At 32.7% G+C, this 26,771-nt stretch overlaps 8 protein-coding genes across 16 annotated transcripts; 3 read left to right on the plus strand and 5 right to left on the minus strand.

Moving 5' to 3' along the window:
- Nucleotides 1-55: 55 nt before the first annotated feature.
- LOC111427053 (aaRS-interacting multifunctional protein 2) lies at nucleotides 56-1,617 on the minus strand. Of its 2 annotated transcripts, none has more exons than XM_023062014.2 (4): nucleotides 1,346-1,617; nucleotides 797-958; nucleotides 511-745; nucleotides 56-462 (listed from the first exon to the last, which is right to left on the minus strand). In XM_023062014.2, the coding sequence occupies exons 1-4, from the start codon at nucleotides 1,487-1,489 to the stop codon at nucleotides 92-94; spliced, it is 912 nt and encodes a 303-aa protein (XP_022917782.2). In that variant the 5' UTR covers nucleotides 1,490-1,617; the 3' UTR covers nucleotides 56-91. The 2 variants fall into 2 exon arrangements, with proteins under 2 accessions (XP_022917782.2, XP_022917781.2); XM_023062013.2 differs by having other exon boundaries at nucleotides 1,295-1,614.
- On the plus strand, nucleotides 1,124-15,957 carry LOC111427051 (nucleosome-remodeling factor subunit NURF301 E(bx)). Of its 6 annotated transcripts, none has more exons than XM_071194051.1 (19): nucleotides 1,124-1,211; nucleotides 3,960-4,242; nucleotides 4,328-4,536; nucleotides 4,601-7,528; nucleotides 7,589-7,724; nucleotides 7,946-8,208; nucleotides 8,347-8,403; nucleotides 8,511-8,798; nucleotides 8,928-9,466; nucleotides 9,571-10,006; nucleotides 10,126-10,316; nucleotides 10,842-11,076; nucleotides 11,941-12,217; nucleotides 12,964-13,159; nucleotides 13,620-14,065; nucleotides 14,193-14,388; nucleotides 14,628-14,712; nucleotides 14,770-14,924; nucleotides 14,986-15,957. In XM_071194051.1, the coding sequence occupies exons 2-19, from the start codon at nucleotides 3,965-3,967 to the stop codon at nucleotides 15,043-15,045; spliced, it is 6,975 nt and encodes a 2,324-aa protein (XP_071050152.1). In that variant the 5' UTR covers nucleotides 1,124-1,211; nucleotides 3,960-3,964; the 3' UTR covers nucleotides 15,046-15,957. The 6 variants fall into 6 exon arrangements, with proteins under 6 accessions (XP_071050152.1, XP_071050149.1, XP_071050150.1 ...); XM_071194048.1 differs by lacking the exon at nucleotides 1,124-1,211 and adding an exon at nucleotides 1,650-3,818; XM_071194049.1 differs by lacking the exon at nucleotides 1,124-1,211 and adding an exon at nucleotides 1,650-3,818 and having other exon boundaries at nucleotides 7,979-8,208.
- On the minus strand, nucleotides 15,423-17,648 carry LOC111427054 (uncharacterized). The gene is made up of 2 exons (XM_023062015.2): nucleotides 17,194-17,648; nucleotides 15,423-17,138 (listed from the first exon to the last, which is right to left on the minus strand). The coding sequence occupies exons 1-2, from the start codon at nucleotides 17,390-17,392 to the stop codon at nucleotides 16,582-16,584; spliced, it is 756 nt and encodes a 251-aa protein (XP_022917783.1). The 5' UTR covers nucleotides 17,393-17,648; the 3' UTR covers nucleotides 15,423-16,581.
- A 556-nt stretch (nucleotides 17,649-18,204) lies between these two features.
- LOC111427052 (splicing factor 3b subunit 2) lies at nucleotides 18,205-21,048 on the minus strand. The gene is made up of 8 exons (XM_023062012.2): nucleotides 20,961-21,048; nucleotides 20,764-20,850; nucleotides 20,486-20,709; nucleotides 20,243-20,433; nucleotides 19,581-20,192; nucleotides 19,171-19,525; nucleotides 18,857-19,101; nucleotides 18,205-18,804 (listed from the first exon to the last, which is right to left on the minus strand). The coding sequence occupies exons 2-8, from the start codon at nucleotides 20,840-20,842 to the stop codon at nucleotides 18,414-18,416; spliced, it is 2,097 nt and encodes a 698-aa protein (XP_022917780.1). The 5' UTR covers nucleotides 20,843-20,850; nucleotides 20,961-21,048; the 3' UTR covers nucleotides 18,205-18,413.
- A 392-nt stretch (nucleotides 21,049-21,440) lies between these two features.
- On the plus strand, nucleotides 21,441-21,943 carry LOC111427374 (ER membrane protein complex subunit 6). The gene has a single exon (XM_023062492.2). It carries the CDS (start codon nucleotides 21,531-21,533, stop codon nucleotides 21,870-21,872), a length of 342 nt encoding a protein of 113 aa, XP_022918260.1. The 5' UTR covers nucleotides 21,441-21,530; the 3' UTR covers nucleotides 21,873-21,943.
- LOC111427373 (mitochondrial ribosomal protein S18C) lies at nucleotides 21,886-22,470 on the minus strand. Its single transcript, XM_023062489.2, has 2 exons — nucleotides 22,352-22,470; nucleotides 21,886-22,299 (listed from the first exon to the last, which is right to left on the minus strand). The coding sequence occupies exons 1-2, from the start codon at nucleotides 22,383-22,385 to the stop codon at nucleotides 21,935-21,937; spliced, it is 399 nt and encodes a 132-aa protein (XP_022918257.2). The 5' UTR covers nucleotides 22,386-22,470; the 3' UTR covers nucleotides 21,886-21,934.
- A 2-nt stretch (nucleotides 22,471-22,472) lies between these two features.
- On the plus strand, nucleotides 22,473-24,234 carry LOC111427372 (E3 ubiquitin-protein ligase MARCHF2-like). Of its 3 annotated transcripts, none has more exons than XM_023062486.2 (5): nucleotides 22,473-22,579; nucleotides 22,640-23,160; nucleotides 23,274-23,652; nucleotides 23,708-23,925; nucleotides 23,976-24,234. In XM_023062486.2, exons 2-5 carry the CDS (start codon nucleotides 22,800-22,802, stop codon nucleotides 24,149-24,151), a joined length of 1,134 nt encoding a protein of 377 aa, XP_022918254.1. In that variant the 5' UTR covers nucleotides 22,473-22,579; nucleotides 22,640-22,799; the 3' UTR covers nucleotides 24,152-24,234. The 3 variants fall into 3 exon arrangements, with proteins under 3 accessions (XP_022918254.1, XP_022918256.1, XP_022918255.1); XM_023062488.2 differs by having other exon boundaries at nucleotides 24,029-24,122; XM_023062487.2 differs by having other exon boundaries at nucleotides 22,474-22,579; nucleotides 23,274-23,643.
- Nucleotides 24,235-24,894: 660 nt separating this feature from the next.
- On the minus strand, nucleotides 24,895-26,704 carry LOC111427174 (ester hydrolase C11orf54 homolog). Its single transcript, XM_023062171.2, has 8 exons — nucleotides 26,617-26,704; nucleotides 26,248-26,322; nucleotides 26,096-26,194; nucleotides 25,868-26,043; nucleotides 25,652-25,816; nucleotides 25,497-25,593; nucleotides 25,279-25,445; nucleotides 24,895-25,224 (listed from the first exon to the last, which is right to left on the minus strand). Exons 1-8 carry the CDS (start codon nucleotides 26,681-26,683, stop codon nucleotides 25,051-25,053), a joined length of 1,020 nt encoding a protein of 339 aa, XP_022917939.2. The 5' UTR covers nucleotides 26,684-26,704; the 3' UTR covers nucleotides 24,895-25,050.
- Between the last annotated feature and the right edge of the window lie 67 nt (nucleotides 26,705-26,771).

The raw sequence follows: 26,771 nt of genomic DNA on the forward strand, positions 1-26,771 counted from the left end.
ATGATCAAGAATTTTATTAAGAACATTTAAGGAATGAAAATAAATCAAGTTAAGATCTCATAATAATTAATATTTATTTACATTTGTTCTATTAATTATCAAATGTTGATTTACAGAACTGCATATACTTCTTTAAAGTAACATTTAATTCATTTTCATCTAAATATTTAAATGTTGCGTAAACTGCAATATCTGCAATGGTATAATTCTTTTCATTACATAACCATTGATCTTTTGTCCGTTTATTCACCAATTTCTTGAAAATAAAATTGATGTATTTGGCTCGTGCTGACTTAGTCTTAGCTTCAACAATAAAATAACAAGCGTCCAAAATTGGATCAATTTCAAATGGATTCGCATCTTCGTACCCCAACAAGGGTATAGTTCTTGCAAGATATCGTAAAACGTTTACTTCACCAATTATTGTTTCGTCCGAAACAGTTAATTGTGTTTGAGTATCAACTAAAAAATAACAATATATTATTTGTGTTTAACATTTAATTAACTCACTATTTTTGACGATTACTCTTAAAGATATAACCGGTAAATTATTTTGATTAGAAACAGAAATCTTTTCCATTCTATCAAGACAGTTTTTAATCACATTAGGCCAAGAGTTCACGGAAGAGTGTAAATGAGGTGTGATTTGTAAAATTACGACGTTTTGTAAAATTTTTTGAAGGATTTCTAAGAAATAAGGTGGTCTTGTTGTGTTTATATTAATCACCGCTGAATATGTCCCAATCTGCAATAAAAAAAAATTAATATATGATAGATAAAATAATTAAATTAATACCTTTAAATTAGATTTTTTTGAAGAAACAGACAAATCACCTTTATCATCACATTTTAAAGATGTTCTCAAATTAACCATCTGTTCTCGAAGTAGATTAAGTTGGCGCAAAATTTCGTCTTGCCGTTGAGCAATTTCAACCATGTTACTAGGTGGTTTAATGTTCTAATTAAAAAAAATACATATAATTTAAATTATTTATATATTATTTTAAAAAAAACTAAATTTTCTTTCTTTTTCAAATTGGTTAGGTTAAGAAATTTAGACAGAAAGTTAGTCTTTTTTTTGTCATAAATATCAATATGTGAAGACATGAAATTTCTTCCTGTACACACATACACATTTAGTTTAAGCATGACAGTTGTTCAAAAAAATTCGTAGCTGTTGTGTCAGGGAGGAAAGTTTAGCTGGAATAATGGTGAGTAAAGCATGATTTCTAAACCAAATAGAACCAAAAGTGCGTTAAAACGTTAGCGCTAACGATTAGGAGTATAGATGGACCTTTAAAAATTGATAAACCCGCTCGAACGTGTCCAAATTTCCTTTACTTACGACAACGTGACCCGTATCGTTAATCACTTCACCATTTCTTCCCGAATGGAGATTTCGCATTTTATACATGCACTGAGGTAATTCTAAGGGGCCGTTATGGTCGATTAACGGACGCATCGCGTACATTTGCCCTATTTCGCACATTTCGTAGTCGTTTTCGATCGGGTGATTCGGGTTAATTTAATTTTTTACCGATTCGCAATTTTTCGTTTTTTATTTAAAATAATCAACCACCATTTTGACTTTTCCAATTCTGATTCTGTCAATTGTCATTGGCGTGCGCATACAATTTTTTTTAAATTTAATTCCCTTAATTTAATTTTGATTTAACGCGCCTTCTCATAAATCGATCTTATTTTTAATTCGCTTCATTTTTATTTATTAAAAATCATTAAAATCAATACGGAAGTTGAATTAAAACGGATTATATTGCATTTAAGAATAGGCAAGTGACGCCACTGGATTAAGCTGGATGGTGACGGCGTTGAATCAAAATCATCGCGGTACTTCCGTTTCATAAACGGGGTATTATTCTTTAGATAATAATTTGAAGCTTTATTATTCTTTATTTTGGATTTTTTTTTCATGTTTTTATATTACCAAAATGAATACATTCATATTTTACGTTTATTTATTGAATTTTAAGATGTGACGTTTGTTGATTTGGATGTTAGTTTTACCGGAAATTACTTTTGGTTAGATAAAAAAATTTAACACGTTCAAATTGGTAAGCGCGGGTCTCTTCGGGTTATTTTATAAATAAAAATTAAATTTTGAAACGCTTTCCTTTTAATGTTAAAGGGATTTTTAATTCAAAAGTCGAATTTCGGTTTATTCACGGAAACAGTGACATCTGTCGATTCGGACGTTAGTTTTCGGTACGAGCGTTAGGATTGGACGTGCGAAATAAGTAGCGAGAAATTGATTTTTGTGTTAAAATTCGGTGTCGCGACGGCGTGTGTATTGGGGCTCGGCGTGTTAAATCCGATAATCGGTTGACGCCGCTTTGGGGCGCGCGCGTTTACATATTCGAAGAGGTAAAATTTTTACAGTTGCAAGTTGTCATGGCGGCCAATGCATCAGCCAATAGGAACGCTACCTAGCGTTCGTTTTGTTAGATAGTTCTTTTTCCACTTTGAGAGGTTCGCGTCATCGGGGCTACTTTACGCGTCCTTATGGCGTAACGCGTGTTTTACGTGGTGAAACGTTAAACTGTATTATACTGAGTGTTGCATGGACCGTTTGGTGCGATTGGACCGTCGAACATGTTACGAAAAATGCGCCCGGAGGTATTCGTCACGTGACGTAGTTAGCGGAATGGCGAACGATCGTCTATCATGAATCGTTTAAGCTACTAAGTTTTGACATTTGCGTTTGTATACAAGCTTGTTTTCATTTGCGAACACCACGTGCTAACGGCCGGATGATTGACAGATTAACCTTAGGATGTCGGCCAGAGGCGTGAAAAAACGGGGGAGACCCCCCAAAGTTCAAGTTAATGAAAGAACTAAGAAATTTCAATATCATTTACTTAAAAAACCAAAGTATCTATTAAATTACAATAAGGGTTCAGATTCTCAACCGAGTACGCCCACTCCTTCTCGTCCAAATTCGCCTCAAAGTGATGCTGGCCGAAGGAGTAGTACTCGAATTAGAGGGAAAGATACTCACAGAACGAATAGACGCGGAGGTTATGTAGGTTCTGCTTACCAAAGGAGAGGTTATAATCCTAGTGCAGCGGATTATCACGATTCTGAGTATCATTACGGGTCGGATTTTGGGGATGATTCTAGTGATAATAAGAGTGAAGTAGAATACGATGTAGGGATATCTGAGAGTGAATCAGAAGAGTCGATAGTTGCCGGAGATTCAAGTGATAGTGATTTTTCTTTGAGTGGGTACAGTACTCTTAGTGGTACACCAAAACGTACCCCTCCCGTTCCTAGGCCACCAACACCCGAACCTTTATGGCTCCAAAACCGCCCTATACCCCCTTTGGACTTACCTAAAACGTCCGATGACCTTCTAGTGTCCCACGAACATATCATGGCTGTTATTAGCATCTACGAAGTGTTGAGGCACTTTCGAAATTTGGTGAGATTATCTCCGTTTCGCGTCGAGGATTTCTGTGCTGCTCTTATGTGTGAAGATCAAAACAGTTTATTAGCTGAAATCCACATCATGTTACTCAAAGCTTTGTTACGAGAAGAGGATTCTCAACAGACTCATTTCGGACCGTTGGATCAAAAAGACAGCATAAATATTTCTTTGTATTTATTAGATTATATGACTTGGCCTGAAGTTTTACGTTCATACGTTGAAAGTGATAAGCATTTTGATTCAACTGTTATGGGCATCTTGGCTAATTCCGATTATCCGTTTGGGGCTGTCGATGATAAAATTAAAGTTCTGCAATTTTTGACCGATCAATTTCTTGCTACTAATCCTGTTCGAGAAGACTTAGTTAGTGAAGGTAAAAAGCGGGATTTTACAATTAACAAAAATTAATAAAACGAAATAAACTAAACCTTTTTTTTTATTTTTTTCCCTTTTGCATTAATTTAATCAATGTTAATTTGAGAAAGAAATATTTTTTTATTGCAACTTTTTGCAGTTCCGATGCATTACGATGATCACTGTAGGGTTTGCCATAAATTGGGCGACCTGCTTTGTTGTGAGACTTGCCCGGCTGTGTACCATTTGGAATGTGTCGATCCCCCACTGGTTGATGTCCCCGAAGAAGATTGGCAATGTAATATTTGTCGATCACATAAAGTGACTGGAGTCGTTGATTGTGTACTTGACGTGGAGAAACAGGGCCAACTTTGCAGACAAGAACATATAGGTTATGATAGGCATGGTCGAAAATATTATTTTTTATGTCGAAGAATTATCGTGTAAGTTTTTTTACCAGTGTGAAGTTTGCTTCACATCAATTTAGTGCATTTAAGTTTTTAATTAAGCGAAAATTTTTTAATTTAGAGAAAATGATGCGGCGGAAGTTTGGTATTATTCCACTAAATTACAAGTTGAGGAGTTATTAAAAGTTCTTGATGGAAACGATATGGAGGCACAATTAGTGCGTGAAATTTTGGATATCAAAGAAGAACTTTTTCGCCAAATGGAAATAACCGAAAAATTAACAAATCAATGCAAGGGGAACAAAAAAAGTTATCTAGAAGTTGCAAATGGTAAAAAATTAAAAATGAACCTTCTTTATTAAAAACTTACTAAATACGTTATATTAATTTATAGCTCAAATAATAAAAGAAAACAAAGAAATTCTTGATAAACAAGAAGAGGAACGTCGTGAAAAAGAAAAACAAAACGCCGAAGACATGGTTGCAAGGATGCATGAGGACTCTTCCGAAGGAACGGAAACAACAATGATTGAAAAAACCGAATCTAACGAAAGCAGTGGTGTTAACGATTTAATAAATCAAATGGATAATAATACAAATAATACGACTAAATCAAATTCGGAAGTTGATTTAGGACAAACGGAAGATGAAGATAATGAGAGCAACGATCAAAAAGATAAAGACATTATGACGCGATTAAAAACGGGTACATTAACACCAAAAACATTTAACATTGAAGATTTGCGAAGAAGAACCACAGCAATTTTAAATCGAGAAGATGTCGATAAAAAGGATGAAAGAATGACTCGTTTAAAAACTAGTCAAATCGCGAACGGGACGTATTTATTTAAACTTGGCATGGATAATCAATTTAAATCGTACACAAATCAATACACAACGAATATAATCGCGTTAAATAAACCCCAAAGGAATGAGGAGCGTGATAAAAAGCGACATTTATCGCATAAATTTTCGCTAACAACCGCGTCCGAATTTAAATGGGTTGGAGTAATAAGTGGTAATCGAACTACTTTATTAAATTCATTGAGACAAACCATTTTACAATTAGAGCAAACGATTCAAGCGCCTTTTATGCATCCATCCTGGCATATTATACGTAAAAATTGGTTATCTGTTGTTGCAGCTTGTCAACAGCCAAAAGATTTTGCTAAATCTTTAATTGTTTTACAAGCGTGTATAAAATCGGTAGTTTTTGCGAACGTTTGGCACGAACAATTAGGGCACACGAGATTATCTAGAATAACAGCCTCCGAACGTGAAGAACGTAAAAAATTAGAGAAACGCGAAAAGAAAGAGCGGGAAGAAGAAGAAGAACGAAATCGAATGATTATAACGGGATACGTGAAGTATACAATGGGGTTTAAACATCAGTTGTGGAAGCAAAAAGGGGAGGAATATAGAATACACGGTCGTTGGGGTTGGTTGTGGTTGTCTTCCGGTAGAATACATAAAATCGTTAATTCTAAGGAAATTGGATTAAACGCGGGGCCTAATAAGATTATGGTTCAAGTAAGAGATTCCGTTGGCTTAAAAATTTTAGCCATTGACTCAAATATGTACAATTTTTTGATTAAAAAATTTAAAAAAGATGACGAAACATTAGACGATGCTGACGATATTCCCGCCGCGTTAAAAAATTTAAAAATCATCCCTCCAATTGATGAATTCGAAGAAATTGTTGTATCTAAGGCTTTAACCACCCCTGGAAGATTACTTTATCCGAAAGTAGCGAAAAAATCGAAATTGGACGACCTTTTAACCAGGCGATTACAATTAAAATCGATTGAAGAGAAAAAAATAGCTCACACAAAAGAGGAGGCTCAAGATGAAAACGAAAACATCGATGTTGAGAATAGCGATGATATGGACGTTGAAGATTTATGTTTAGAAAAGCAATTAAATAACATGATGAGCGGCAAAGTTTCAGCTCCTACGCAAACTCCAGTGCAATCCACAGTTAATCGAGAAATGTTGAGTAACATAGCTAAAAAGATTCAATCTTTACGACTTCATTACACATCAATATCAAAATTGGCAAAAGATTTTCAGTGTTACTCAAAAGGTTGTAACAGTAATTCAGCAACTTTGGTTAGTAATTGTTATTCACCTTTGTGTTTACAAAGGAGTAAAGTGCGTAGGGAATTATTAGCTTTATTAAGGAAAGCGAATTTACACACAACAACGGGAGCTAAAATTCAAGCGATTGTTCAACAAAAATCGAAACCTTCCATTCTTGAGCAAAAATTGACTGAAAATCAACAACGGCAAGAACCACCAAACGAAGCGGCGATATGTAAAGATTTAGCAACGGCTGTTTTAACCGCCCAAGAATGTAAAAACGAAGACACTAAATTAGCCTATATCCCAAAAAAAATCGTTAATAAAGAAAATGAAGCAATTCAAGTAAAAGAAGAAATCAAAGAGGAGGAAAAAGACGAGGTTAAAGAAGAAGACGATAAAAACTCGCCCCCTCAAAAGAAACAAAAATTATTAATGCAAAGTGAGAATGAAAACGACGATGTTGATATGGATATTATGACGCCTGATGACATAAAAGAAATGATTTTAGGTGGGGCGAACGTGAAAAATGAAAAAATTGACACTAAATCCGACTTAAGTATTAACGGTACCGGGAAAAACGCTTACAACTTAAAATCTTCATATAGCGCACAACAAAATCGAAGATTTTGCGGTTACCGGGTCACCACAAAACGCGAAGAAAAAATTGTTAAAGCAGAACACGCCGAAGATGGAACTGAAAGGGTTTATTCAACAATTTCCACAGCGGGAAAAATATATCTTAAAAAAGTCGTCCCCCAACATAACGATAAACGAAATAAAAAACGACAAATCGTTAAATATCCGGCTTGTTCGACCTTTTTAATGAAAAAAGGAATACGTTCTTTATTGGTTTTACCGAAACACGATGTTAGAAAATTGGCTCGGCAAGCTGGAAGATTGTTGATAAATGGTTTTCACGCGATGGCTAAGCAAAATAATAGCGTTTGGCCGTATCCCTGCTCGAGACCACTATTTAAGACTTGTTGGGTTTATAGAACGGTTAATTTAAAGTCGTTGGCGGCTGCTTCGTTGCAGCTACGCATACTTTGGGCGTGCTTACGATGGGACGATATGCAAGCAAAGCCATTAAGTGCCGATGGAAAACATCAAATTACGACGGAAACGGAAATATTATCACTTGAATTATTAAAACATCGACATGTGGGACAATTTTTGGAAAGGACGCAATATTTAAGAAGAAAAGTCGTTATTCCTTTGGAATTACCAAAAACTGTTAGAGGTGAATAATTAAAAAACGATGAAAAATAATCAACAAGTTAAGATTTTTCTTGATTTTTAGAAGTAACATCAATAAGAAGCGGTTTACGTAAACGAAAACGTCCTGAATCCCCTCAAAGCACCGATCCCCAAGTAACCGAAGAATGGGTTGACGAGGATAAACTTGAATTATGGGAGATTAAACAGTACGGAGAAAGGTAAAAAAAATCACTTTTTAATTATTTCACGCTTACTTGCTTGTATTCAAAAGAAATCTTTTTTCCCTCTCACAAATCAATAAATAGAATAAAATAAATCTCATGAAATGCTTAAAAATGGGATGCTTGAGGGTTAAATTATTGTTTTTGTTGATACACAACATGCATGTTGGAAGTATCCCCCCACCACTAACAGCCTGCCATGTGTGTTTTCACTATAGGGTAGAGAAGGTTAATGCTCAAGTTATCACTAGGAGCAGAACCGGAAATTTACCGCCGGCGAGAACGACGGGATCCGCGGTGGCCGAATCGAATGAGATTCCCGGAAAAATTTTGGTTAGCAATAAGGCGAGTGCCGAAGAAATTAAAGAAAAAATGGAACAACAATTGCGGTTACAACGCGCCGCTCATCAACAAAAACGAGCTTTAGAATTGAAGAATAATCAAGGACAGATTATTAAAATGGTTGGAAGTACAGCTCAAGGTAAAAAAATTAAATAATAACTTTAAAATATAAAAAAAACAAAGTTTAATATGCAGGATGTTTCTATGTAATTATTATTAACTAAAAACATCCTGAATATTTAATAAATTTATATTTATTGATTTTTCATTTATAAAGCTGCTACTAGTACATCAACAAAACCAACTACAACAAACACACCAATTCAACCAAAAGGTAGGAAACGAAATTGTCGTGTGTGTTATTAGTTGGTTTTATTTTATTATTATTTATACATACAATATTTAATTTACAATTTTATAATTATTATTTTATTTTTATAGTAACCACAGCGGATGGTCAAATGAAAATCGTGAAAAACGTCGTACTCCCGAATCAAGTGACCGGGAAAACAACTTTAACTTCATTATTAACTGGTAATAATGCCACCCCCGGAAAAAACGTCGCCGGGCGGAGAATATTTATGACAAAAGCCCCCGATGGAACCACCAGAGTAATCACAGCCGGTGCTGCTATTTTACCCAAAAACGTTCCTAACAACCAACAGTCGTTGATTAAGGTTCAAACGACCACAGGACAAGCTATTCAACAAATACAATTACAACAACCTGGTGAGTATTTGAAATTATTTATTTTACTCAAAGAAAGTTAGTTGCGAGTAATCGAAACTAGCGATTTGATGAATATTATATATATTAAATTATTTTATTTTAAATTAATAAGAATTATTTAATATTCAGTTCAACCTAACACACCAACACAAACACTTCAACAACAGGCAAAAACGACGGCAGAAACGCCCCAACGCGTACAAATAATGCGCGGTCCGGACGGTCGTCTAACTGTGAAAGGTTTGATGCCAGGTCAACAACTTGTTCAAATGCCTGATGGTAAACTACAAGTGCTAACAACCACGCAGATACAACCACAAACGCCTACAGCAACCACTGCACCTGCCGCGATATCAACACCTCAACAGCAGCAGAAAACCGTGGCTAACGCGGTCGTTAACAAAACAGTTATTAAACCAACAACTCCCGCTGCATCCACAGGCAAATTGGTCGTACAAGGTAGCCAAGTGAAGGCTATTCTACAACAGCCCGTCCAAAGTCCCGTCAAAGGACAAGTGATCGTTAAACAACCTGCAGCTACAGCGCAAGTTGTGCAGAAAATTGCAGCCAGTCCCGGAACGGTTGTTGTTAGCGGGAATCCGGTGTTTCAACAGCAACAGGTTGTTGTCAGTACTAATCAAATTATAACTAGTGCAACAGGACAACAGGTAAATATAACAACGTATAATGAATCTAAAGAATCTTTTGATCACTTAGGTTATTACCCAATGAATATTTTTATTTCTTTTTAATACATTACTTATTTATTTAGGTGGTTACTAACCAAATAGTGGTAAATAACCAAAATTTAGCGCAACAATTAGCTTCAGGAAAAGTTCAAGTGGCGACAATAAATGGTCAACAAGTGTTGATAAGGCCGACGGGAAACAATCAAGCTCAGATTGTGGCTCAATTGACGCCGAGTACGATTACTCAACCACAACAAGTAGCGATCGCCGCTCAGCCGCAAGTGACATCACCAATTAAACAAATCGTGCAGGAAGCGATTCAAAAACCTGCAACGGACGTGGATACTGAAACTTTATTGGCTGGACAACCTCCAGGAACAGTAATCAAATGCGTTACCGCTCAGGTTATACAAACGCAACAGGGTCCTCGAATTGTACTTCAAGGTCTTCAAGGTGCCGATTTTAATCAGGCTCAATTAGCACAAGTTCAACATCAAGTTAAACAACAGTTACTTAAAGGTAGTGAATAAGTCTTATTAATTAATTAATTATCTAGACTTGTCAATAACAATTTAAATTAATTTGTATTTTTTTAAATTTTGTAATTTTATTTTATAATGTTAATTGTTGGATTATAGCGCAAGCTTCGACAGGAAAACAAGGTGTGTTGGGTCCTACCAAAATTTATTTGGCCGTACAACCCAATAGCAATGAAAATTCTGGAGATCAACAAACTAATCAACCACCACCTTTGGCGCCGGTACAAACTAATGTCATCACACAAAATAAAGTTGTCCAGGGGGTTGTTCAAAATGCCTCTTTACAACAGGTAAGAGCTCAATCAATTTATATCTCTACAATTCTCTTTTTTTTGTAATACAGTAAAACGTCGATATAACGGACCTCGTTAGAACGGACTTCAGCTATAATGGACAAAAATATCTTGTCAAGTTGCTGTATTTCATATTTATAGATAAACTTGAGGTATTTCCCAAGTTGTCTATAGGATGTGTAAATGAAGGACGGTAGTTTTAGTTTTAATTGTAATTCAGCGCTAATTTAATTGTTGTATATTTATTGAGTTAAAAGGAACACTAGATCCGAATGTTTCTAGTTCTAGGTCTAGTGTTAGTTCTACTTTTCGCCATTTTATCCCGTTATATGAAGGTTTTACATGTATTTATCAAATTATTTTAAATTTGATAACAGTTGTCAAGATTGAATATAAATTTTATAAAGACCCAACAGAAACCCTAACAAAAACAAAATGTAATTGTTATTACTTAATTTTTCTTTATTCATTATTATTATTAAAATCAATATTATTCCAACCTTCAATTATTTCTTTTTATAGAATAATGATTCAACAGTTCGTCAAGTTTTGGTAAATGGTCAACAAACATCAGTATTGCTACAGGCAATGAAAGCGAATATGGAAAACGCGCACCAACAGCAGCAGCAACAACAAACGGTGACGACTTCTACTACACAACCAGCCCAACAACAGCAAACGAATGCGATTGCAGCAGTGTCCGGTGAAGACCATCAAAACAAACAATTTGTGGTGACGCCGGACTATATACAGCAAAGTATGTTTGTATACCAACCTTCCGTTATTGTCTACAACCCTAACTGTGCGTATTCAATGCAAAACGACTACACGACCACTCATTATCAATAAGTTGAGACAAATTTTTTATCTTAAATTGACTGAAAAATCGGTTAATAAAGAGAAATAAACGTGAAAAGGGCAAGAATATAGTGAAAAAAAGATAGGTAGTTAGGTTACGTTTTACGTTCACTACGTCTTTCCGTTCCATCTATATATTCCTTCGTACCTCTCGTTTCTTTCCTTGTGTAAACGACGTTTTTAGCTGTGATATTTGTTTCGTTATTTGTTTCCGTTTTATATCCCAAGTGTTTAAAATAAGAAAAAACTGAAGTAATCACCAAGGTTGTCGATAAATTTACACTTTATAGTTACACTTTATTGAACAAGGCTTAGTGATATATTTAAAAAGAAATTATTTGGGTCAATAATCATTTACGATCACTTGGAATTTTATAGAGATGATTCTTTTCATCATCATGTCAGTATTATTGAGAGACTAAAAACAAAAATATAAATAAAAAAGAGTGAAAGCATTAGTATGAAAGGGAGAGTTAAAAAGAATTATTTTTAATGATGGTAACTTGTAATTGTACATCAAAAATTTTTGTGTAATAAAACCATTTTTCATCGCACCCAAACGAGTTTTTGTCTCTTTCGAATGCCCTTTTCATTGTTTATTTCTCCCCCCTTTTTAATTTTTTGAGTCGTTTTGCTTTGGATTTCTAAATAAAAAAGAAATTGATCTCAAAATTTCTCTTTTAATTTATTTTTGTTTTCTTTAAAACTGTCTATTTTATTCTATTTTCTCTTTTTTTTTTTTTTTAACTCGCATCCCCATCAGCTATTAAGACGGCGTTAAAGCAAGAAAATCTTAATCCAGAAATCGAAGAGAAACTCCTACAATTACAACGATATCAGGAAAAGCAAATGAAACAAGAACCGGAAGTTCCGGTTCATAGTACTAGAATTGCGATTCAAAATACTTTTAATCGTGGTAATTTGAATTCGAGAAAACGGCCACCGAGCGCGTCTAAAAACGATGACGAAGATTGGGTTATGGAGACGCCCAAGAGAAGTAGACCCAATCGAAATAATGATGTTAAAAAAGATGATGTTCAGTAAGTAGGAAAAAGTTTTAAAAAAATGGTTGATCTAAATAAATAAATAGAGTAGAAAATAGTGCACAAAATGCGCATGCGAGAGATAGCCGTAGATTTAAAAATGAAATAGTGAGATTAATAATAATTGTTTTGTTTTAAAATCTACACCTAACTTTATGTGCGCCAATATTATTGAATAATAATTATAATTCTTTTCTTGTTTTTTTCTGCTTAGTTGGTTCCAATTTATACAATATCTTTCGGGTTGTTACATTCTTCTTCATTCCTCCAGCACTACTCTTTATTTTCTTCATTTCTTTTTGTATAGTTTGGATTGTAAGAAGCTCTTGATTTTAATAATTTCCATAAAATATCCTAAAATTTCTTTTTTTTTTTGTTGCCAATTCATGTTTGTTTTCTTCTTTCAGAGTCCACACTTCACTTTTATAACAAAAATAAAACACAACAGACCACCATTATTATTAACTTAATTCCTTTATTAATTTTTCTAGTTAAGACCATTTTGATTGTTTGTGCTATCCGAGTTTATTAATCGTTTGTTTGCTTGAATTCGATCTTCTTGTCTTTTCCTGTTTGTTTATTTTTATTTTTGTAAATTTTGTGCATTGAAGAATTATTTAAAAAAAACCATTAAAGTTAAAATAATACGTTTGTTTTAAAAGACTGATATTATATTTTAAAATAAAATCAATTTAGAAAAGTAAAAAAAAAACTAAAGTTACTTATTGGAAATGATTTTATAGTACGGACACATTAAAAGAGAAACTTGTGCAATCACCGAGAGCAAGAGTTAAACTCAAAGAAACGCCACAAGAGGAGAAGAAATCTTCGTCCAAAAACAGCTTAAGTGTAACAGCATTTAAACATACCGAACTGTTAAAAAAGGAAATTTTAAGAAAAAGAGGACAATTAGAAAAGGAATTATTACTTGAAATTCAGGTAATTGAAATATTATTAATGCAGTAAAACTATGATATAACGGATTAATATTGTTATGGTATTGTTGCGTTGTTTATTAGTTAGTTCATACAACAGTAGCACTAGAACTAACACTGGATGTAGAACTAGAAACATTAAGGTTTAGCTGTACGTTTTTTAAGACGGCTAAATTTGAATGTCTCTAGTTCTAGGTGTAGTGTTACTTCTACTTTTAGTTCAATAAAAATATACAACAATCTAGCACGGAATAACAAGTAAAACTAGAACTAACTCTAAACCTAGATGCAATTAGATCTAGAAACATTCGGATTTAGCCGTTTTAAGAGATGTATGGCTAAACCCAAATGTTTCTAATTCTTGTGGTAGATTTACATTTAGTTTTAGAAATCATTTTTATTGAGGTTTTACTATATTATATAAAATCATTTTTAATTTCTTTTTATTTCAATTAAATTAATAGAAAGAAGTCAACGAAGAACTTGCAGCTCGTACAAAACTAGAACGTTCCAAACAAGAAGAAGTACGCACTTCCGCCGGTAGTAGTAAACGAAAATCGGCGACAGTACAACAACCGAATACCCCATTTACATCGCCGAATAGTCGAAGTAGTGGTGGAAGCGCGAAGAATAAGAAAGGAGGTAGTGGCGGTGCTCAAAAGGCTGCGACGTCACCGCCGCAGTCTCGCGGGAAAAAAGAAAAACTCCATTGCGTTTGTCGCACGCCATATGATTCTTCTAAGTATTATATAGCGTGCGATCTCTGTAATAATTGGTTCCATGGGTCGTGCGTCGGCGTCAATCCGTCGCAAAGCAAAAAATTGAAGGAATATATTTGTGTGGAATGTCAACACGCCAGAGATACTCAGGAACTATTTTGTTTGTGTCGACAACCTTATGATGAATCTCAGTAAGTTAATTTTTTTACAATTAAATGTTAAAGTTAATAATAACGACGGGTATTAAATTATTATATTTTCCTTTTTTAATAAATCATCAAATTTAATAAATGATAATTGTTTTATTTTGCGTTGTAGGTTCTATATTTGTTGTGATCGCTGTCAGGATTGGTTCCACGGAAGGTGCGTCGGTATTCTCCAATCGGAAGCGGATAATATCGACGAATACATCTGTCCAAATTGTCAGAGAAATTCTTCCGTGAACTATGCAAACATGAAGGATTTAACAAATAAGGACTTTGAAGGTTTAAGGAAATTGATCAAACAAATTCAGGTTAATAAATTTTAGGTATCTGGAAATATCGTAACCTATAGGTTAGATTTTTTTTAATTAGGAAAATTAAGTTTTAATGTTAAAAAGCTCAAAAAGGTGGCGCTTATAACACAAAATATTACAAAAAAATTTAATAGATGGTGCTCTTATTTTCTTTTTTAATCTACCCTAAAAATAGGGAAACGTTATTTCCAGCCACCCATATCCATGGTTTTTTTTATTTATTATTAATTTTTTAGGCCCATAAAAGTGCATGGCCGTTTATGGAGCCAGTAGATCCAGCGGAAGCACCTGATTATTATAAAGTTATCAAAGAACCAATGGGTAAAAATAAAAATTAATAAATGAATGATATAGATTAATAAAAAAATACGATTTTAGATTTACAAAAAATTGAAGATAAAATAAATAATCATACGTACAAGAAACTAAGTGAGTATATAGGTGATATGACGAAGATCTTCGATAATTGCCGTTACTACAACCCTAAGGAGTCGCAGTTTTTCAAATGTGCAGAATCGTTAGAGGCTTACTTCGTAAATAAAATCAAATTTTTAAGAGAAAAATTGTATGAGAATAATTAGTTTTATATTTAAGAAGAAAAAAGTCGGCCGAGCGATGCGCGGATTCGGCGGCGGCGGCGATAAAATGTTTTAGCTTTAAAAGTCTTTTTAATTTGGACCACAAATTTGAAAATAAAAACCCGTAAAAAAGAAGGAAAAGGAAATGTAATCAGAAAAATTGAATTGGAGATATTAATTTAAATAAAAAAGATCCGGATGGAAATAAATAAATAGGAAATAGAAAACGTTCGATTTTCAGCTGATTTCGAGTTTTTTTATTTTTAGCTTAATTTTTATGTCCTACTAGTTGGTGTTTTTGTACGATCTCATTTTGTACGCTTTGGCGTTAACGATTTTTCTCTTTCACTATTTTTATATTTAGTGGAAGGAAAGCAGCTGAAGATTGAACATTTAAAACACGAGCTTGTATATAAGAAAATATTTACTATAATTATTAATGAATTAACTATGTGAATATTTGAGGCATTTTTATTGTTACATAATTTTTTTATATATGTAGATGAGAAAAAATTGATAAATTTAATTAGTTTTCAAGGACAATGTAAAGTGAGTTTTGATTGTTTAATTTATTTGATGACTTACAATTTAATTTTCGTTCACATTTTTTTTCTTAAATGATAGAAAGAAAACGATGTTTTTTCATAGATTTAAGATTTTTACCAGAGTTCAAAGTGTAGTTCAAGGTGATGCTGAGTTTTTCCCGAATCATTTCATTTTTTTATGTACTTTTAGACTTAGTGCCATTGTAAATAATCCTTTACTTAACACATCGTTTTTTCCTACCGTACATTGATTACTATAAACAATATAACCTTTTTGTCAATATCTCTATAATTTTTTGTTTGCTGAAATTAATTCACCGCAGCAAATAAACATGTACATTACTTTATGATTTTCGCCTTTTATTTTTTTGTTTAAAACATTTTTTTTTGTTTGTGCCAATTGCAAATAAGTACTACTCAATAAAAAAACAAGATAAAATACATTTGAATATATTTGAATTTTTTTTATTCATCCTTTTCTTATGGACGGACTTTTTGTATACCGCGAATATCATATAACTCGCAATATATGAATGCAGTAACCATAGTTACAAAACTAATATGCACTTGCACTGTCCCACATAAATGCAACATAGCTTAAATTAGTACAGGCATTGGGTAGCTTTGGAAAGGAAAAGTTTTGCTTGGAAAAGGTGACGTTCTTATCGTCCTTATGACAACTCTGAGTTTCCGTCCCAAGCGCTACCTAGCACTGTCACTGAAACTATCATTAAACCATTTTAGGTAAGAGCCATTCGCCTCTTAAGATGGCTAAACCTGAACCATTCGGGTTTAGTAGTTCCAGGTCTATTGTTAGTTCTAGATTTGGTTCAATGAATATGGTTAATGAATCTTATGTTAACTAGCGCTACCAACCCCTGTCACTAGAACTAACATTAGACCTAAAACTAGAAACATTCAGACATGTTGCATTTTATATGAGACAAAGTAAGTAGATACGCCCTAGTTTCTATGGAAATATATTTTTGTATATTACATTTTAAGTGAAATTCACCGTATAAAATTAAAAATTACACCATCTTTTAGCAAATAAAATAAACTTATATTTAAACTTTATTTCTAGCTTGATTAATATTCCAAATTGAAGAGAAAAAGAATAAAACCCAAGACAAACAAGATGCAATTAAACCTGTAATTAAAGAGGCTGCTGTATTTATCGTCCCATCTCTCCTAGCAATTGCAGTATCTGGTTCAATATAATCCATAAAATCAAAAATTGCATTACAATCAAGTCTATTATGAATTACTGGGATAACCGTTCCATGTATACCCAAAATTTTTTCCAATCTTTTCCGATATTCATTACAAGTATGTAAAAATCCATCCATAAACATTGCAAATAACACCAAAGCATAGATGGTTAACACAACTGATATTATTGATTTTGTTATCCAAAAGCTCCGTGTTAATGGGCTAGTTGTTTCCGAATCTACTGTTTGAAGAATAACCATTTCGCCTAATTCGTTTTTTGTTGTTATTGTTCTTTGTGAATTTGTTGATCCAAACATTACTCGAAATCCATGGAAACAAGCCAATAAAAGCGAAAATATAACATAAGCTAACGGACCAAATGTAACAAAGTTACAAATGTGATTACTTCCACCTAAAAAGTAATTCAAAGATTTTATTTAATTAAAAAGCGATTTATATAAAATTACCTGCAATATAATTGAATGTATTTCTCCCGTACAATATACAACTACAATTTTGTCTGGACGGTAATGTTCCACATACATCTAAAGTCCCTTTCCAATGCCCATAAGGAACTCCCACACAAATTGCAGCAATTATCCCACAAGCTATACAAAGAGAGTACGCAATGCTTAATTTCTTTTCAGTTCCTCGTTGGTTATCCATATTTCTAATTTTTTTATTAAGTGGGACAATTTTTTGTATCTTGTGTGTTGCACAAAACAGGTGGGGCTTTTCGGTTTATCTTAATCGCTGATTAGATTAAGAATGAACCAAAACTAAACACATAAACAAACTACCGATGCTTTATTTATAAGACAAAGTGGCGTAAAACGGGTAATTTGAATGTATAAGTGATTTTAAAGAGTTTTTAAACTGTTGGTAAACAAACAGCGTCTCAGTGACTATAATCACACCTGTTGAATGACGCTTCAGGGATAGGCAAAATATGTATGAGGAGAAATTTAAATCTTGTTAGAGTGAGTAAATTTATTTAAATGTGAATTACGCGTGATATTTTTGATTAATAGGTTAATTTTAGTGAAATACGTTTTCATTCATAAAGAAAAATAAAAATTCTCTTGTAAAATTATGTAATTGATGTTTGCACAACCCTACATTCCATTCATTCCGTAACGTTTTAAAAAGTGATTAAAGAATAATAATTAAATACATCTAAACAAAGATTCAAATTATGTAAATGATATAGGATTAACATTAATTATAATATAAACATCGTATCAATTAATGTCTTAATCTATCAACAAGAAAAAGACGAAAAGAAAACTATTCGATGCTACTTTTAATGTTGGTAATTGAGGTTGATAAAAAAAATTGCGACATATGTTAATTTGAAAATTTTGGGTTCCAAATTATATTAACATGTTGCATTTTATGTGGGACAAAGTAAGTAGGTATGCCCTAGTTTCTATGGAAATATATTTTTGTATGTTGCATCTTAAGTGAAATTCACTGTATTGATGATAATCATGGTCTTTATTTTATAAACTATAAGTTACATAATATTCTAATGCCAAAATATTTGTATTCTTATCTTATTTTGAAAATTTTGATTAAGAAATAATCTAAATAAGATTACCAAATTTATTGTTAAAAGAACCTTAATCTAAACAAAACCTTATTTTTTCTAATATTAATAATAAACACCATACAAATTATTTTTTGTTTAAAATTTAAATTCCTTATATTTTTTCTGTTGCTTTGTCTCCATATTTTGTTGCCTCTTCCTTTTATTTTTCTGTTTAGCAACATGTTCCGCTAACATATCACTCAAATCTTCCTTCTGCAATTGCGATTGATTCTCACGCATCTGCTGTTCATAACGGACGGCCATCGCGTCGCTATCCATATCCAATTCAGATGGATCCAAAGCCAATTCAACCATTCCTTCTTTCTCAGGAACTGGTTGTGTAACACCTCTTCTAGCAGCTATAACAGCTGGTGGCGGTGCTCCCACACCCGTCATATCATAAACGTGAGCACTGGCCATCATTGCAGTTCCAATACGTTCGTTACGTTTTTCGGGGATCACATGATATAATGCGGGGGTTTCACCACTACAAAAAAATTATTAAAATTTTGTATTTAAACAAAAAGATTTTGTGTTACCCTTCCATTTCAGCTTCAATCTTTTTCTTTCTCAACTCAATAGTTTCGGGAGTTTCCATTCCTGCTGGAATGCTAGTGAGACCACTTGGAGTAACAAGACCTTCTGCAGGAGTCACAAGACCCGTTTCATCAATCGGCTGCTTTTCTTTATCTTCTTCTTCCTCCTCTTCTTCACTTTCTTCCTCAGATTCTGATTCCAATTCACCCCATAATGTACGGTCAACAGTTGCATCTTCAGCAATATCCTTAAAAAACCAAAAATTATTAATTAATTATAACTATATTGTAAATGGAATAAAGATATCGTTACATACATCTGTATTGATAATATTCGTTCCAAAAACATCTCCATAAAGAGGTTTTCCATTTTCATCAACGGGTGGTTTTCCCCAACCTCCGGCGTGATACCCAAAGGAACATCCCTCCGGTATTGGGGCGTTTAAGCCGGGTATTTTCAAATTAGGATAACTTGGTGGCGGTCCATAACGTTGCATAGCAATTAACCACGGTGGGGGTACTTTATTTGCATTTGGACCAACGGGCATTCCAAGAGCGGTTCTTAATTCTTCTGACAAATCACCTGGTTTTTTCTCTTTTAAACGCGTCTCAAATTCTTTCCCCTCGTAATATAAATCCCCGTGAATTGTCATTTTTGGTTTCGTTTGCCACCTAAAAATTAATCATTTTGTTAAATCATATTCAAAGAATTTCAATTTATAATTACTTGAAAAAAGCATCGTGTAATTTTTGATAATCGATATCAATTTTTCCTAATTTCGGACGGGCGCGTTCCCTCATTTTTGCTTTTAACGTTTTCGATTCATCTTTATCTTGAAGTGAAGCCCTCATTTCCATAATGCCGGTTCTTTTAATAAAATCGGGAAGATTAAATGGTGGTTTTTCAATACCACGTTTTCCTTGTAAATACTTCCGTTTAAAGCACCAATGTCTTGGAACTTGAACGGTATTTCTATGCGCTTTCAATTGTACTAATAGTCGGGGATCTCGCGCTGTAACATCATGCATTTCGACAACATCAGGTCTGTTTACGAGTTGTTTTAATTCCGCTACACTTAAACGCGTTAATTTTTTCAATTTTCGTTTTGACATTTTACTTTTATCCTCGATTTTTTTGTCGTCACCTTCTTCATTATCATCATTGAATTGATCTCCGAGTGTTGCGATTGCAGATTTTGATGATAATGCTGTTGGCATTGCTAACATTGGAGGAGGAATGTTTGGAGATGGATCAGAAATTTTAAACGCTTCTAAAATGTGGTAAAATTGACGATATTGAGGGGCCATTTCATGGAGACTTAAACTTTCTTGTATATAACTAAAAATAATAAATTAATATTTCAAATTTATTTTGTTAAAAATATTTACTCCACTTCGATATCATCGGTATTCTCTTCCTCATTAGTTTTTTCTTCGTTCTCTTTTTCCACCATTTCCATTTGCTCCATTTTCTTATTTTTCCTTCTCTTTTTTTTCTTTTTATTTTTACTAATTTTTGTGTTATTTTCCTTCTTTTTATCACCACCAATATCAACTTTTTCGGATTGAGGTTCATTTTCCTATAATAAAGTCAAAATTATTACTTATCTTAATTTTATTATTATTAGTTACATTATCAGCCTCCCAAACATTCCCCGTTTCTTTAACTAGATTTCTTTCTTCAGCATTTTCCTCGGTTCCTAATTCCAAAGCGCGTTGATTTTTTAAAGCTAATACATCCTCAAGAGCTTGAGGTAAAACAACTTCTGAAGGATTTCCATCAACTACTTGATCTGGGGGATCTACTTTTAAAGAAAGCAGAGATGGAAGTTCTTTTGAAAGACCACCCATTTGATCTGAAAAATAAAAATAATTAACAACTTCAAGTTACCTTAAAATATGGTTATTACCTGTTGGAACAAATATTTGTTGCGGCATCAAACCTTCTGGTGGTGGAGGTCCACCTAATATCATGTTTTGTGGGTCCATTGACAACTCTAACAAAAAGTGAGGTTATGTTAAAATAAGATGCCGTTGAAAGATATTTTAAAAAATTAAGCTGTGTATAAAATGAAAATTGACTTGTTTCATGCAAAAACAAACTTACGATATTTATAAAGTAGTAATTAAATCAGTTTCATCAAATTTTAATCGATTTGTGGACAATAACCCAAACAACACGAGAGGTTTTGAGTCTCCATCTAGTGGTAAAAATCGGAATAACTTAAAATAGTAATTTTGATATTCTTTTTATTAAATTATTATTGCAGCTTAATAATTAAAAAGTATTGTAAAATTCATTTAATTTCTCATTAAATAGTTTCATAAATATTTTAAATCAAATATTGAATTTAATTTTAAAGATTTTTTAGTGCCATCTATGATTAAACAAGAAAAGTACTTAGTTTGTTTTGATTAAAAACTTATTCCAAAATTAATTCTTATCCAATGATTACATTTAACAATCCCAAGTTAATTAATTGGGATTAACACACTTTAAGTTAGCAAAATAAATGAAATAGATAGATAGACAAATCACTTACATTAGTTATATTTTGGTGACATTTGAGTTTATAAGTATTCGTCAAATTCCCTAAAATTGTCAATTGTCATATCATTTTCTAACCAAATATACAATCAATTTATTGAATTTCATAATTCTATAACACTAAAAAAAATGTCTGCAAAATTAACTAGAGATCGTATAGCCGGAAATGGAATAGCTTATAGTGAACAAGCGCTACGAAATAATTCTTCAATTGTAGAATATTGCAGAACATCCATGGCCGCATTATCTGGTTGTACTGCCGGGTTATTGGGTTTAACTGGGTTAACAGGTGCAATATTTTATTTAATTACCGTAGTTTTGCTTTGGATGATGATTTTAATCAAAGCTGGATCTTCGTTTAATAATTATTTTGTGTCCAGGAGATCTTTATTGACAAATGGATTTTTTGGACAATTATTCACCTACATTTTGTGTTGGACCTTTTTGTACGGAATGGTACATGTTTATTAATTAAAAGAAAATATTTTTGTGCTAAATACTTTTTTTATTATAATTAAAGAATAAACTATAATTTATTTGAATTCATGTGGTCTTATTGGACGATCTGGATTAAACAGTTTGGGATCCTTTAAGAAAACTGGATCCTTTAAATATGTACCCATTAACCCAGCACTTTGAGCTTTAATAATCTCTTTCTCCACCTTTTCTTGTTGTTTGCTACATAATCCCGTTATATGTCTTCCATAAATTCTTCCTGTATAAGGTGATTGAAATTGAGAAAGCAATTTCACGTTTTTATAATCTGCGGTTATCTTATATTTACATAAAACGCATTGAAGATTGTCTTTTCTAAAAGGATTTTCCATATCAAATTTTGGAACATCGCTAGTAGTGCAATAAAAACTAGCACTTATTTGAGTTGTAGGTCTTAATCTTGCTAAAAAAGAAGTAATGTAAGATTAAATTAAATCATTTTTTATCATTATTACTTAAAACTGATCTTATTATGGGTAAATTCATCATGAAAGTTGAATCTTTGGGATTGTTGAAAAATAAATTGAGGTTATTATTTTATTACCAACATACAGACCAAGTTTGTTTAACTTCCCTAGATTTTTAATTTTTTTTATATCAAACAAAAATGACAAGTTAAATTGAAATTTCAAAAATGATTCATATAAAATACAAAAATTACCAAATTCCTGAAGATATTTAAGGTAATATTATAGCAATTTTACTTTTTTTATACATTTTTGCGAATTATTTCTTATCGGCAGATAAACTTAACCTCAAACAACAAATGTGACAGCACGCAGCCGCCAGTCATTCAAAATTTTAGTGTGAAGTACGACTACAACGCAAAATAGAACGGAAAGGGGCGGCGCGGATCTGGTCACCGGACCTCATCTACTCAATGCGACCGGACGAAGGGCTATTATGAGCGCCACCAATGCCCTCGCAAGTATAACACGGCCAAACGACGCGGTAATTCCCGCTCGAGACATCGTCGTGTCTATCATATTAACGGAATCCACTGCAAGTCTCCTTGATATAAATGCAATCCATTTGGAGGATATTCTCGATTGGAATTCGACCACATCTGCTTTTTCTCTAAACGATTTGGCATTTTTAGAAGATCAAGCGTTGAAAAAATCACATAGTTTTAAAGACGCTAGGTCATATTCAAGTGACTTATCTATTTCCACCGCGAATTCATTTATCGTTACAAGAGATATTGCTTATTTTTGTAACCAGGAGTTCCTTAGTGAATCTCAAAGTTCGATTGATGAGTCGATAGGTAAAAATTTGGTTATTTTTAGAATATGTTAGAAAGAAACAGAATAAAAACATTCTTTGGATAGCATCCAAGATTAGAATAATATTTTTGTTATATTAAATTTTTCTTTTCAGTTTTAAAACCAACTGGAAGCAGTATTAATTGTCAATCTTTATTAAAAAGACGTTTACTTCCTTGTTACATCTATACAAGACCACTATTATCAGCGAAAACAACAGCACATGAAGATAAAATAAAATATCGGGGCAATAGTATTTATTTATCAATTATGGATAGCACTTTAACAATAACAAGTTCTGGTTGGGTTAATTTCTGTCGGATTTGTCACGGTGGCGAAAGTGTTGGTCGTTTAATATCGCCATGTAGATGTCGAGGGTCAATTGCTTTAGCTCATTTGGAATGCTTGGAAGAGTGGCTTAAACAATCAAATTATAGCCGTTGCGAATTGTGTCAGCATCGATACGAGATTGTTAGAGAACCAACGTTAGTAAAGTAATGGATTTTTTTTTTATATTTTTACTTAAAAAAACGAATTTATTATTTTCAGGTACAGCATACCATGGTCGATAATTGTTTTTTTGACACATCCTGGTGAGCGATTAAAAGAATTGTTACTAGATATACTCGGATTTGCAATTTACACTCCAACAGCAATTGCTTCGACATATTTATTAATGGTTCTGTGTGATACAATCGCAGCAAGAAATAATTTACAGGTATCAAGGAGTTTTACGCCGCATTTTTTGGCTTTTTCAGCGGTTTTTGGTAAGTCTAACCAATATTTATTATCAAGTTTGATGAAATAAAGTGGTTAGGAATGGCCACAATCGATTTTACGTATTCGTCTTGGTTGGTTGTGATGCTACAGAGGCATTTTGATGCTTGGAGACAGTGGTACCAAAACATGTGCACCCTTAAAGTAATTTTACCACCGAGAAAGCAAAAACGTCACAGGAAAAGGAAAGATCTTGGTTCCGTCGATTTGGATTAAATCGAACAGGTTTAAGGGGATAAATTTAATGAAAAAACGTTATTTATTTGAATTATTTATAAATAAAATTATACATATATATATATTTTTATTGTGAAAATGATTTTATCAAGGACATTTGGGTTTAGCTGTGCGTCTCTTAAGATGTCTAAACCAGAATGCTTCTAGTTCTAGTGTTAGTTCAATAAAAATGTACAGTCTAGAGCTGAATAACAACTAAAACTGTTGTTGGACACTGGACCTAGAACTAGAAACATTCGCATTTAGCCGCACGTCTCTCAAGACGGCAAATGAATGAGTGAATGATTCTAGTTCTAGGTCTCGTGTTAGTTCTAGTTTTAGTTCAATAAAAATATACAACATAGAGATATCTAGTGCTAACTAGCACTGTCACTAAAACTAACATTAAACCTAGATCTAGAAACATAGTTCAATAAGAATGTACAACAGTCTATTGCTGAATAACAATTAAAACTAGAACTAATACTAGCACTAAAACTAACAACTAGAAACATTCATATGGCTAAACCCGAATGTTTCTAGTTCTAGTATTCGTTCTACTTTTAGTTCAACAATCCCTGCGCTTCAGAGAGGTTTGTATTTTCCTATTTTGTATACACAACATTAAGAATATTAGTATTTATTAGAATAGTGACAGAAAATGACACGTGATTTAAAGTTAGACTATGTAAATAACAGGTGTGCCAATTGGGTTGCCTATACTCAAACAATGACAAAAAAGATGCTTTTTTAATGATTTATTTAAAAAACAAATAATTTTTGGTTATCCATCACCAAGAATATAATGTTAAGCTTACTAAAAAAATAGATTATATTTATACAATCAATAAGAATCAAAATTTAGGTAATTTTTGATACTCATTCTGTGCAGTTCTGGATTAGTCTCTTCCCATATCATGAGAATCTTTGGGTTTATCAATTCTTACCACTGAATTAGCGATATTAAAATAAGCTAAATACTCAACCGTTTCCGGTGTAATATCATTGTGATAATGTCCAGCTTCATTATGATCGCTTGAACTATGAAAATGTTGTAATCGTAAATCCAAATCCTAAGTGAAATATAAAAATGTTTATCAAAATGAAATTTGTTAGAGTTTAGTTACCATATCGCCCGTTACAAGAGTGCCCACTGCAACTAGTGGTGCAGACATGTTGTAAAAACGTAACCAACCGTTTAATTGTTCTTCCGATTTTATCTCATCTGTTGCAAAATCTGGCATAACATGTTGTCGAAATGTACCCGATTTCATTAGAAAAACACCTCCCAAACCTAAAATTGTTTATTTATTTAATTATATTAATTAATTAATTTTTTCTTCACCAACTACTGCAGTGGAATAAGCATCTTTCAAGCAATTTCTTATGCTAGCAATGAAATCGTGACAACCTATGCGTTCTTTCACATGAATTTTTAAAACCTATAAACGAAAATTGAGTGCAAAATTTGATGTATAACAAAATTGAAATAAAAAGTACTTCTCCGGGGAGACCTTGAGAAACAAATAGATTGGCCAACAACGCAAACCTCGTTTCGGTATTAGGTAAATCTTGTTGTTCTGAGGTTCCATTATTTACATTAATCTTGGAAATTTTACTTCGTTGTTTTACGACACTACCATCAATCATTACATTGTAAATACCCTAAAATTATGTTTACAAATGATTAATAATACAAATTAATTCTAATTCTACCTCGCAGTTAACTTCTGTGTATGGAAACGGACCAGCACCCGCTCCCATAAAATAACAAGGGTTTATATTCAACACACGCTGAATGTCACGGAAATCATACACTTTACTTCTATCTACTTTCGGTATTAGATATGTTGGGCCACCAACTTCAACCAACATAGGCTGTCCGCATAATCCTTAAAACCATAACTAAATAAAATTATGATTAATAAATGTTATGAATTTTACCTCGTGCCGCAAAACAATAAGGTGGTTGATGTAAATCAGGACATTCCACCACATCAACATCAACCGTCTTGAAGTATAATGTTAAACGATTATTTAATTCTAAATAGAATATAAAATAATTGAAAATAATTAAGAATTGATTAAAATCATACCGGTTGCAACATCTTTTAAACTCGGAGTGAATAAGTCTCTTTTTTCCGCTGAGGTCCCCATAAATTCCATTTGTTCTGTAAAATAGAATCAAGAAAAAAAGCGATATTAAACGGTTTTATCTTTCCACTAAACGAAGCTCGTAACAATTTAATTTTATTTTAATTAGTGAAAGAGATAACCTCGAAATTATTGAGGTCATCCTTTTATTTGTTATTTTGTTCCATATATAGAAAATACTTGAGTTACTTTGCAGTTTTTCACATTTATAGATAAGAAATATTTAAATTTCATGATTTTAGTGCGATTTAAACGTCAATGTCAATGTTTAAATGTCAAAATTGTTTAATAGATTTATTAAAAACACTTACCTACTTCGTGTCGTAAACTAAATAAATAGCTATGAACAAATAGCATACGCTGAATGGTATTCATCATAAATTCCTTTTGTTAAAAGAAATCCGTTTTGATAATAATCCTTTTTTAATATTTATTAATTCCCGCCAAGTTTTAAATTTCGCGCGTT

Source organism: Onthophagus taurus, chromosome 2 (assembly GCF_036711975.1).
Source record: "Onthophagus taurus isolate NC chromosome 2, IU_Otau_3.0, whole genome shotgun sequence".
NCBI lineage: Eukaryota > Metazoa > Arthropoda > Insecta > Coleoptera > Scarabaeidae > Onthophagus > Onthophagus taurus.